Source organism: Bubalus kerabau, chromosome 10 (assembly GCF_029407905.1).
Source record: "Bubalus kerabau isolate K-KA32 ecotype Philippines breed swamp buffalo chromosome 10, PCC_UOA_SB_1v2, whole genome shotgun sequence".
Lineage (NCBI taxonomy): Eukaryota > Metazoa > Chordata > Mammalia > Artiodactyla > Bovidae > Bubalus > Bubalus kerabau.
Genome location: NC_073633.1, coordinates 81,169,473 through 81,182,376, shown reverse-complemented (window position 1 = coordinate 81,182,376; position 12,904 = coordinate 81,169,473). Strand labels below are relative to the sequence as shown.

The 12,904-nt window shown below is 37.8% G+C and overlaps 1 protein-coding gene across 9 annotated transcripts in view; it reads right to left on the bottom strand.

The window, feature by feature from the left end:
- Nucleotides 1-12,904, bottom strand: part of SYNE2 (spectrin repeat containing nuclear envelope protein 2) — a 327,458-nt gene that overhangs the window by 159,308 nt on the left and 155,246 nt on the right. For all 9 annotated transcript variants that reach the window (XM_055538301.1, XM_055538305.1, XM_055538307.1 and 6 more), the window contains 3 exons: nt 10,188-10,529; nt 1,282-1,437; nt 164-429 (listed from right to left, as the gene is read on the bottom strand). In XM_055538301.1, the coding sequence (XP_055394276.1) occupies nt 164-429; nt 1,282-1,437; nt 10,188-10,529 (764 nt within the window). The remainder of the gene's footprint in view (nt 1-163; nt 430-1,281; nt 1,438-10,187; nt 10,530-12,904) is intronic.

Here is a 12,904-nt window from a genome sequence, read left to right as displayed (position 1 = left end):
AAGAATTTTCTTTAATGGTTTTCATATGAAATTAATTTCTATACTGTAGTATTAAAATCATAATATTCTTTAACAATATAAGCTTTTAACACCCTGGGCCTGTCCAAAGAAGTTAAGCCTTTGGTTCAAATAAAGAATGCACGTCCTAAATTCTTATACTTACACTTTTAGACTTTCCTTTTCTGTCAACAAGGCTTTCATCGAGGATTCACCTGCCATGAGATGTCCCTGAAAATCTTGAAGGAGACAGTATTGACTTTCTTTCTTTTTCTTCAAAGTAATAAGTGCCTGAAGCAGATTATCCAAGTGCTGCACTGAATAACTTTCATCGTGGAGAACCAAGGCACTTGATTCTGTTCTGTTGAGATATTCACTTTGTTCTAGAGGTTCAATGGCTGCTTTCTTTCCTTCCAACTGGGTACATAATTCCTGAAAACAAGTAAAGGAAATCAATAAATACACACTTACTAATTCACTGATTAATTAATTCACTATTTTCCCCCTTGCTCTTTCCTTCTAGTTATACATTCCATTCCAAGAAGATTTTTAAATATTTCATTTGCACCCAGAGAAACGAAGGTCCTGACATTTAAAAGATTCCCCCCCCCCTACTGGAGTCATGTTAAAATCTAAACTAACATTCACCATTGGTCTAACATCTAATAGCAATCTGGTCACCCTATTGTGTTCAAAGGTTCTACAAGGTCTAAAGAAGATTTATCTTGCTTTTATTATTTACATGCATCATCTCTTTTTCCTCTTTTAGATACACATTTACTATTATGTAAACTTGGCTAAAATTGTAAGGATCATTTTTCAAAACATGATCTACTGGATTTTTAGATGCTTTTCCATGGCTATAAGTACATAAATACATAAACACAGTTATGTAAACACAGCTATAAAAATGAAGGAGCACCCCATAATAATGATAATTAGGACAAACAAAAGGAATTTGTCAAATGCAGGAAAATAGATATGACTAAAAAAAGGAATAATGACAAGCCAGAATATCCAAATTTCATCACTGAATGAGTAAGTTTTTAAGAACTTTTTGAAAGAGAAAGACTAATGTTCATTAAACTCTTACACTTTTTAAATGGAAAGATTTATACAACTTACTGATTAGTACATAATTATATAGTTACCAAATTGATCATCAGGCAAAGGTTAAATAAGACTTTTCATTCTGTGCAAGCAAGTTTTTGGTAATTAAAATATATTGTATTGCACTAGATAAATGATGCAATCATGTTGTCAGTGTTTTTCTTGTTTCCATACCTCTATCTCTTTTAATTGTTCATTTCTTAACATAACATCTAATTCTAAAGGTTGATTTTGCAGCTCATTGACTTTCTGCTCATCTTCAGTGTTTTTCATGCTTTCTTGAACATCAAGAGAAAGTTGTCTTGACAAAATCATTTCCAAAGCTGAATTCTGAAAACATAAAAAGATTAATTGCTAAATAGACTAACTTCCAAATGAATAATTTTTATTTTTCTTGATGAAAAAATTCCAGTTTCTTCTATTTACTCACATTAAAGACTTTTCAAAAGTATATTTTTGCCATGACCAAAGTGGATTTTTCCATGCAATATTTAATGACAATATTTAGTGTTTTCCATGCAATATTTAATATCAAGAAAAATGAAACTTTTTTTTACAAGATAGTATAGGATCTAGCATTTCTCAATTATATACTGAGGAATAGCTACAGTCTTAAAGAAAGAAAACAGATATGAAAAAAACAAAAGTTCCAAAGCACATACTTAGTATTCACTATGATGCAGAGGGCTGGTTTAATAAATAGGCATTCAATGGTAACCAGTGGTAGTTAAAAACAGTAAGTGGAGAGATGAAAGAAATGCCAAAATTTCATGCATTAAAAATGTCATGCCTTAAACCAAGTAACAGTAAGAATTCCAATTCTGGGTATGGCAGAACAGGTTATATAAGAGGGTAATGGGATCTTTTCTAAAAGCTCTAAGAACTTGGGGTTCTCAATAGGATATACAAAGATGGCATTTCAACTCATTTATTCATTTTTTTCAACAAACATTTGTTGAGCACTTACATATACCAGGTTCCACAGCAGTAATTTTAAAACATTTCACATTATTTTGCTAAGGTAGTAGATTTCATTTTCAGGTTACTTTATAAGTGAAATATCATTCAATTTTGCCATATACTTTCATGTCAGTAAATATCCAGTCTGTACCAAGTCTGTGAATAAAATATATCCACATCTCCAAACATGGCAGAAATTGTTAAAAAACTGTCTTAAAAATACAGCCTAGATAGTAATGTTATGATGTTAACAATGGGAAAAACTGGGTAAGGGATAAATGAGAACTATCTGTACTATCTTTGCAAGTTTTCTGTCAGTGTGAAACTATTATAAAATCAGGGTTTATTTAAATAACACAGATACTGTCTGGAGCTTCACCAATACCGATTGGTAAGAAAATTCAGTTGACCAGTGTTACTGGTTTTGAAGTATCTGCTTGGCACTTAGCACAGGACACTTCTTCTAAAAGGCTGTAAATAATTGGGATGATTTTGCCAATTTCCTCCATTTCTAACAATTTATTCATGAGAACTATGGTTAATCTCCATGGAAGGCAGGATCTCTGCATGGGATGGGGGGCAGGGAAGGAGATCCAGGAAGACTGTGAGAAGAGGGGGCGTTGGTGCCACATTACAGATTTCTGCACCAGAAACTGAAGTCCTGTGAGGGCGAAGCCTGTCTCTTTGTCACCCGATGGCTACTGTTACTTAGTACCCCAACAAATCCACCTGCAGGGCAAGAGCTCCTCAGCTAAAGACACAGACACTAAACCCAGGAAATCTTCACTCCTTATCAATAATTTCTTAGGAATTCAGAACCCTGGTCTCTCTTACCTGATGGACCAGTCACTTGACTAGCCACATTTATAGCCTGCTATTTGTACTCAGCCTTCAGTGGTCAGAGAGAGCATCCTAAAAAGCCTGAAATCACCCCAAAACACCATTTGTTTACCAAATCCAAAAGCCATGTTTCCACTTTGGCAGAAAATCCAACAGAATCCCTCAAAGGAACATTTTAAATTTAAACAGTAACATTCCTTTGTGCACACCCCAGAATTAGAACACAGACACCTGCCCTGATTGGCTCCTGGAAAGATTCTTTTGTAACCAGCCATCTTTTGCTCCCCATCTTTAGCTCTATTCTGATTTTCCAGACTCATTTGAAACATCTTATTTTAAACAATAAACAATAAGATGTTTCAAATATATTTAAAAGAATACAATATCATGGTTACTCATTACCCATGACAAGGATATAACTGATATAATTTTCCATATTAAAAATACAATTTAAAGTCCAGTCCTCACTTCTTTTTCATCTATTCTTCCCTAGAACTAACCACTATTCTAAATCCACACACACTTGTCTTTATACTTTGACTACATATGTTAATATTCATATAGTATTATTTTATGTATTTTTAACTCATAAAATTGGAATCACATATGTATTATTTTATAACTTATTTTCTTCATTCAGCAATATGATTTGAGGCTTATCATGGTGTCAGACATAAATCTCACTCAGTCATTTGAGGTTTTATACAGTTCTGCTGTCTGAATGAACATGTATGTCTGTCAGGCTACTATGGATATTATCGTGCTTCCAACTTTTCCTATTTTAGATATTGTGATGATAAATACCCTTGTTTTAAGTCTTCTTGAACATATGTGAGTTTCTTTGGGATGTTTTCCTAGAACCGAAATTACTCCTTAATCCACCCCTGCTGATCATAGTTTAAGTATTGTTTCAGAGAAGCTCTCTCTGACTACAGTTCAAGTCAGACTCCTTTACTGTAGATTATAATGGAAACATGTTCCTTCCTTTAGTTCCTGTAATTAGACTCTCATCAGATAATTAGTTGGTTAATGTATGTCACCTCTTGTAGACCAGAAGCTCTATGAGAAGAGAGACCATATCCATTTTCATTCACCACTGAACCCTCATTGCCAACTCAAGAAAGTTTTACTGAATGGATGTATAGATGAATTCATGTTAGAAAAAAAATAAGAGAGTTTCATTTAGTCTTCGAAGATTGCCAAGATTAACAATTAGTGGTTTATGAAGTGGAAAGACGTTGAGGACCAATCAATCTAGCAGTTATGGACCAGAGATCTGCTAGGAATGACAGGAACAGGGCTCGGTTGGGCTGAAGGAGAGTAGAGAAGGTTTGAAAACACACACAAGAACTCAATAAAGGGTCCACAGGAACCAGATAGCATATTAGCATATTAAACCTCAATTAACAGCCCATGTAACACATTTGATAAGATTGGGGGATAGATCACCAAACATCAAGCTGGGTAGAGACGAGCCTGGTTCTAATTCCAGCCCTTCTAGAATGAGAACTTGGCTGATTAATACCTTCTGATGTTAATTCCCTAACCTGAAACACAGGGTTAGGATGGAAATTTTCTAAGGTTCCTCACCTAATATTTTAGGACTTTGAAGAATGTCCTCAAATGCATGCTGCTCCTAGATGTTAATACCATTTATACCATGTAAGTCACTCCTGTACAGAAATAAATCTTGGATTGAGAATAATACCTCTAGAGCAAGAACCAAGATTTGCATAGTGGCCAGAAAGCAAAGTAATATACTTGGAAGACGGAGTTGACACATGACCTAACTACATGTTCCAAGACAAAAAAAAATTTTCTACTGACTTACTAGGATAACCAACACCAGAAATAAACATCATTTACCCCAAGAATGAACTCTCTTTCTTCCTCTTCATTCTAGTACTGACTTCCCTGAGTTTCTGGTCACTCAGCTACAGCTGGATGCCTTGCATGTTTTATGTCTATGATCATCCATGTTCATTTAAATATGGAGATTATAAACACTCAGAAAATGTTAAAAAGAACAAAAAATGATTCATACATACTGACTGACAATTATACCCAACGACAAAGAAATTCAACAAGCAATCATAGACAAAAGGTGTTTTGTTTTTTTAGGTGCAATTACGCCATGAAGGTTGACATTTGGGAAGGAAGGGACAAGAAAGATCATTCAATATGGGTTAAGCTATAATGTTGCTTTATGAGTTTTTAGAAAAATAATAAGAGAAGAATGTATTGTTATCCTGTATTTCCTTTTTATCATTTCCTTTTACGACACCTAGAATCCTAAGAGATTACTCAGACCTCACTTTTTATCATATCCTAATTTGTAACCCCATTTAAGTTATATAGCAAGGGGGAGATGGAAGGCAGTTTTGTATTTTCATGTTTAAAAAATTTTAGAAATTCACCTCTGTAAAAATACAGAGTATGATCTTGGATCATAAGCACCCACACCCTTCAGACTGCCTTTTGTAATTTCTTGTGCCTCTAAGCCTGCATTAACATTTTTGATATTAAAGAAAAAGTCAGCCAAAGGTCTGGATCTAAAATATCCCTTGAGTGAGTGAGTGAGTGAGTGAGTGAAAGTCAGTCAGTCGTTTCTGACTCTCTGCAACCCCATGGACTATAGAGTCCATGGAATTCTCCAAGCCAGAATACTGGATTGGGTAGTCTTTCTCTTCTCCAGGGGATCTTCCCAATCCAGGGATCGAACCCAGGTCTCCCACATTGAAGGCAGATTCTTTACCAGCTGAGCCACAAGGGAAGCCTAAGAACATGGGAGTGTGTAGCCTATCCCTTCTCCAGCAGATCTTCCCGACCCAGGAACTGAACCGGTGTCTCTTGCATTGCAGGCAGATTCTTTACCAACTGAGCTATAAGGAAGCCCACATGTCTTTATTGAGGCTAAGTAAGAAAATATTACAAAATTCAGATTTGTTGTTCTGTCGCTAAGCTCTGTCCAACTCTTTGAGACCCCATGGACTATAGCACATCAGGCTCCTCTGTCTTCCACTATCTCCTGGAGTTTGCTCAAATTCATGTCCGCTGACTCGGTGATGTTATCTAACTATCTCATCCTCTGTCACCCCCTTTTTATTTTGCATTCAGTCTTTCCCAATATCAGGGTCTTTCCCAAAGAACTGGCTCTTCACATCAGGTGGCCAAAGGTTCCAATAAAATTTTTTTTTTTAAAAAAAGAGGTGTTACATATACACAATGGAATATTCAGTTCAGTTGCTCAGTTGTGTCCAATTCTTTGCGACTCCATGGACTGAAGCATGCCAGGCTTCCCTGCCCATCATCAACTCCCGGAGCTTGCTCAAACTCATGTCCATCTAGTCAGTGATGCCATCCAACCATCTCATCTTCTGTCATCCCCTTCTCCTCCTGCCCTCAATCTTTCCCAGCATCAGGGTTTTTTCCAATGAGTCAGTTCTTCACATCAGGTGGCCAAAGTATTGGAGCTTCAGATTCAGTCTCAATCCTTCTAATGAATATTCAGGACTGACTTCCTTTAGGATTGACTGGTTTGATCTCTGTGCTGTCCAAGGGACTCGCAAGATTCTTCTCCAACACCATAGTTCAAAAGCATCAATTCTTCAGCACTCAGCTTTCTTTATGGTCCAACTCTCACATCCATACATGACTGCTGGAAAAACCATAGCTTTGACTTGACACACCTTTGTCAGCAAAGTAATGTCTCTGCTTTTTAATATGCTGCCTAGATTGGTCATAGCTTTTCTTCCAAAGAGCAAGCATCTTTTAGTTTACCCAACCATTTAAAAGAATGAAACTAGAACACTTTCTAACACCATACACAAAAATAAACTCAAAATGGATTAAAGATCTAAATGTAAAACCAGAGACTATAAAACTCCTAGAGGAAAACACAGTCAAAACACTCTCTGACATAAATCACAGCAGGATCCTCTATGACCCACCTCCCAGAGTAATGGAAATAAAAGCAAAAATAAACAAATGGGGCCTAACTAAAATTAAAAGCTTTTGCACAATGAAGGAAACTATAAGCAAGGTGAAAAGACAGCCTTCAGAGTGGGAGAAAATAAGAGCAAACGAAGCAACTGACAAAGAATTAATCTCAAAAAAATACAAGCAACTTCTGCAGCTCAATTCCAGAAAAATAAACGACCCAATCAAAAAATGGGCCAAAGAACTAAATAGACATTTCTCGAAAGAAGACATATAGATGGCTAACAAACACATGAAAAGATCCTCAACATCACTCATTATCAGAGAAATGCAAATCAAAACCACAATGAGGTACAATCTCACACCAGTCAGAATGGCTGCTATCCAAAAGTCTACAAACAATAAATGCTGGAGAGGGTGTGGAGAAAAGGAAACCCTCTTACACTGTTGGTGGGAATGCAAACTAGTACAGCCACTATGGAGAACAGTGTGGAGATTCCTTAAAAAACTGGAAATAGAACTGCCATATGACCCAGCAATCCCACTGCTGGGCATACACACCGAGGAAACCAGAACTGAAAGAGACATGTGTACCCCAGTGTTCATCGCAGCACTGTTTATCATAGCCAGGACATGGAAGCAACCTAGATGTCCATTGGCAGATGAACAGATAAGAAAGCTGTGGTACATATACACAATGGAGTATTACTCAGCCATTAAAAAGAATGCATTTGAATCTGTTCTAATGAGGTGGATGAAATTGGAGCCTATTATACAGAGTAAAGTAAGTTAGAAAGAAACACACCAATACAGTATACTAATGCATATACACGGAATTTAGAAAGATGGTAACAATGACCCTATATGCGAGACAGCAAAAGAGACACAGATGTAAATAACAGTCTTTTGGACTCTGTGCGAAAAGGCAAGGGTGGGATGATTTGAGAGAATAGTATTGAAACATGTATACTATCATATGTGAAACAGATCGCCAGTCGAGGTTCGATACATGAGACAGGGTGCTCAGGGTTGGTGCACTGGGATGACCCTGAGGGATAGGATGGGGAGGGAGGTGGGAGGGGGGTTCAGGACGGGGAACACATGTACACCCATGGCTGATTCATGTCAATATATGGCAAAAACCACTACAGTATTGTAAAGTAATTAGCCTCCAATTAAAATAAATTTTAAAAAAAGAATGAAATAATGCTATTTACAGCATCATAGATAGACCTGGAGACTGTCATACTAAATAAAGTAACTAGACAGAGAAAGATAAAACCATATATCATTTATATGTGGACTCTAAAATAAAATGAAACAAATGAATTTATCTACAGAACATAAATAGACTCACAGACGTAGAGAATGAACTTATGGTTACCAGGTGGACAGGATTGAGGGTAGGGATAGACTGGGAGTTTGGGATTGACATGTACACTCTGCTATATTTGAAATAAAATGCCTTTCCATATTAAAAAAAAGAAAAAAGATTCATGTTACAATAGAGGGGGAAAAAAGTGTTAAAAGTGTTACTAGAAACTAAAACTAGCTTCCTTTAGTACAGGCTTGTGAAAATTATTTGAAGACTTAAGTCCCTTCATCCGCTCTTAAAAAGGAAAAAGCATTCTAATGAAGTAGCATAAATTATCAATAGCTCATCATTCAAGAATGAGTAAAAGCTTAATAAACAAAAATTTTTATTATTGGGTTGCGATCTTTAGTTTTCAATATACTCTGCTCAATTCGGGTAGTTCACAGCCAACATGGGTCTGAGAAGCTAAACTTGGAGTTATTAAGCAAATCCACTTATCAATGTCACGTATTAGGACAGAAAAGTACTCAAGTATTTTTCCTTTTTTTACTTTTCACAGTTCTTTAAATACCATTAACATGTATACCTGTGGCGGATTCATTTTGATATTTGGCAAATCTAATACAGTTATGTAAAGTTTAAAAATAAAATAAAATTTAAAAAAAAAAAAAAAAAGAAAGTTCCTTTTACAGATACAACTTCAAGAGTCTCATCACAGGGCCCTAAGCTTTTAAGACATACTTTGTTAGCTCGATCCAACACGTGGGACTTCATGTCAGGGACATGTTCCATTGGCATTTTACCTTGTTTCTCATTTTAGGAAACCCTATCTGGCTCCTCTAGTCCTCCATGCATTTCTTCTCTCTTTTTTTGGCTGCACTGGGTCTTTGTTGCTGCACATGGGATTTCTGTAGTTGTGGAAGCAGGGGTGGTTCCTCTCTTCTGGTGGGTGAGCTTCTCATTGCAGAGGCTTCTCTTATTGCAGAGCAGAGGCTCTAGGGCATGTGGGCTTCAATAGCTGCAGCTCTTGGGCTCAGTAGTTGGAGCTCGCCAGCTCTAGAGCACCGGCTCAGTAGTGCTGCATGGGCTTAGTCGCCCCAAGGTATGTGAAATCTTCCCAGACTAGGGGTTGAAACCATGCTCCCCTGCACTGGCAGGTGGATTCTTAACCACTAGACCAGCACAGGGAAGTCCCTCCATGTATTTCTGCTCTTGGAAGACAACAGAAGTGCAGATTCTCTTCATCCCCGTGTATCACGTATTCCATAAAATGCTGACAATGAAAGGGCTAACTTTCGCTGTTGTCCCAATGGACCCTGGACTGCGAGAGGCTGCCAAACAGGGAGACTCTTTCAAGTGCAGTTTATTGGAAGGCTCTTTGTGCCTTTTCCGTTTCAGTCTCTCACCTATGAGAAAGCACTTTAAAAGCCACAGGGAAATATACCCATTTGGACATTTAGAAAGAAAACAAAACAATATTCTTCTTTCTTCTCCCCAGGAAGATCAGAAGTCTGAATGTCATTATTTTCACACTAAATGATCTGACAACAGTTAAAAATGAATTTGCAGTATAGGGTTAATGTAAGAAGATAAAGAAAGGCAGCTATCCTTCCATACAGTCTCTGATTTCACTATGAAATCAACAACAACAAAAAAGACCCACCAAAATAGAGCTGTTAGATTTTTTTTTTCCCTTAGAAAATGGGTAAAGTGCATTTTCTTTTGCCTTCTCTAATTTGCTTTTGAGCTCTTGACCCAAGAAACTGTATCTGATTACATATCAGAGAGAATAATAAACCTAAATTGATGACTGACATTTCTAACAGATGAACAGTAATATTTCACTGCTGAAATCCTGGACAGTTTTCTAAGGGCTCTTTTTACAAGTGAGCATCATAAATAGCCAGCACATTGAGGGTTTAATTACGAAATCAGGAGGCTTGATTTATGACCCTCTCTTCAGAGCCCAACAACACCTCTTCATTCGCAGACATGATGTCTTAGAGCTGCAATCTCAAGCACTAACCTTATTGATTTCCCAGTCTTCCTCCAACTTTTCCACTGCAGCTGAGTCCTGAGTGGACTCCTGTACATCAGAAGTGACCTGCTCCTCTCTGCCTGGCAGAGGAAACTTTGCTTTCTTTTCTGTTGAGCATTTTGATTTGAGAATGCTGTTGAGACAGTTTTCCATCTCCTGCTTAGCAGATTCAAGTCTGTTTTCCAAATCTTTTTGTTTACACTTCAGTGATTTTATATCATCTTTAATAGTCTTCTGTCCTGCTGAAGATGTATTTTGCTTGACGGATTTTGCTAAAGTTAAAATCTTCTCTAATGGGCCATCTTGTAAATGGAGACTATTCTCTAGGTCCTGTGAGCAAAGAAAAGATTGTCACAAAAGTATCACTGTTCAATTATCACAAGAGTTAGTTGACTTTTGTAAATTATAGAGTATTCTGCTTCACTAGTGGGAAGCTTTGTAAGAAACATATCAACCCATATCACAAAGAAGAAACTTTGGGCAAAATTTAAACTAATGTAGTGACCCAGATCAAATTCCCCAATAGATTTTATAAGATACTAAAAAATTTTATCGGAGAAGGTGATGGCACCCCACTCCAGTACTCTTGCCTGGAAAATCCCATGGATGGAGGAGCCTGGTAGGCTGCAGTCCATGGGGTCGCTAAGAGTCAGACACGACTGAGCAACTTCCCTTTCACTTTTCACTTTCATGCATTGGAGAAGGAAATGGCAACCCACTCCAGTGTTCTTGCCTGGAGAATCCCAGGGACGGGGGAGCCTGGTGGGCTGCCATCTATGGGGCTGCACAGAGTCGGACACGACTGAAGCGACTTAGCAGCAGCAGCAGCAGCAGAAAATTCTATAAGATTACATTTATAAAAAGTAATGAAGAAAATGTTCACAACCCATTCCTAGAACATAGGAAATGGCCAACACATATTTGTTGAGTATATATTTTGTTCAAGATACTAATTAACATATAAATAATACTAAAATCAAACACAACCAAAACACTAATAAGTGCCTACTTTGTGCAAGGCCCTAAAAAGAATAAAATCATTTAGTATGTGCTTATATGAATCTAGTGCTAACATTTAAAATTCAGAGCATAGCTTAAATCAATCAAATGCAATATCTTAAATATAGTAGGAACTCAATCAATATTTACTAAATGCTTAAATGAATGAGGCTAATTTGAGATCTCCAGACTCAAAAGGAATTTGATAAATTATAGCAGGTATGGATATTACTACTGAAACAGAATAAGCCTAAAAGTTACTAGGTGAACTATGCTGTATTTATTACTCACTGTTCTAATGGACTACACAGTAAGTATTCATTCATTCATGCGAGTAATATGGTCAAGTTTTAAAATTACATAGATGAGTAAAATATAGTCCCTTCACAATCCTATAGCCTAGTGAGAGTGACACAGAAGTAAATAATTGTAATAGAATGTGGAAAGGTGTATGCTAACAAATATGCACAGGTCATTGAAACATTTTCAGCTGGAAGAAGGGAGATCCAGATTGCATTTTGGATACAAGGTGGCCATGGGCAAGTTGCACCAGCCAGGGTGACACTGCAGGCAGGGAGCCTATCCAGACATCTAACAAACAGGCATCTGTGAGATGAGGGTCTGCTCTAAAGCAGAGGCCATGGGGGTAACAGCAGAGGGACCAATTGTAGAGGTAACCCAGAGATGAAAGAGACAACTCTTGATGTCCCTCTAGGCTGGGCAGCCTAAGAAAGGATATCCAGGTTTCTGACCCGCAGCCTAGAGAGATGGTGTAGATACTCAGAATCAAAGGAGAAGAAGCAGGCTCAATGGAAGGAGTCGGGGTATGGAGAAAAGGAAGGAGATGACGAGTTATTTTCTGGACATGCTGAACCACAAATAACTAGGAGACACCCAAGTACAGAAGTCTAGTGGGGTCAGAAGACCCAAGAAGTAGCCCCCACTCTGTCATTTAGCTCATCATATATAAAATGAGGAATCCGAACTTGATAGTTTCTGAGATTCCTTCCAACTATAGCTCATGTCTTATACTTTTCTCAGTATCTGAGGTGCCCAAACAGGGGCTTGGACATGATGACCCTCAACATTTGTCAAATTATCACTGTTAAAAACGGAGGTAGGATTTCCCTGGTGGTCCAGTGGTAAAGACTCTGCATTTCCACTGCAGGTGGGCTCAGGATCAATCCCTGAGGGTTGGAAACTAAGATCCCGCATGCCACATGGCCAAAAATAGAGGGAGAGGGAGGTAGCCTTGTGACAGTGTCAAGCTATTCTGAACGGGGAGTCTTGCTTGATTCCCAAGTTCCTAAAAAGAAGAGATCAGAAATTCCCAAATTCAAGGCACTAGGGCTTCCTGAGACTCACCCCATGCAATCTCCAAAGGACTGTGAAAGCAGCATAGAAAAGTAAAGAACGTGCTTTACTGTTTCCTTCCAGAGGACACCGCATTTGTTGGCTGTGCAAACAGTGAGCGTCTAAGGCATGTGTTTTGAGAATGCGGGTAAAGAGCTGCAATGCTTACTGTGTAAGGTGAAGGGTTGTTGAAGTGGTGAGGGTGGGAATTTTAAAAGCTCTCCATCTGCAGAGAACTCTAAGGTAGTCCATGAATATGAAAATAAATAAGGTGAAAATTACACAACTCCCATCCACCCGTGTTGAAGACTGCAAAATTGAACCATTTCCCCTTCGGCCTTATTGCGTTAGGT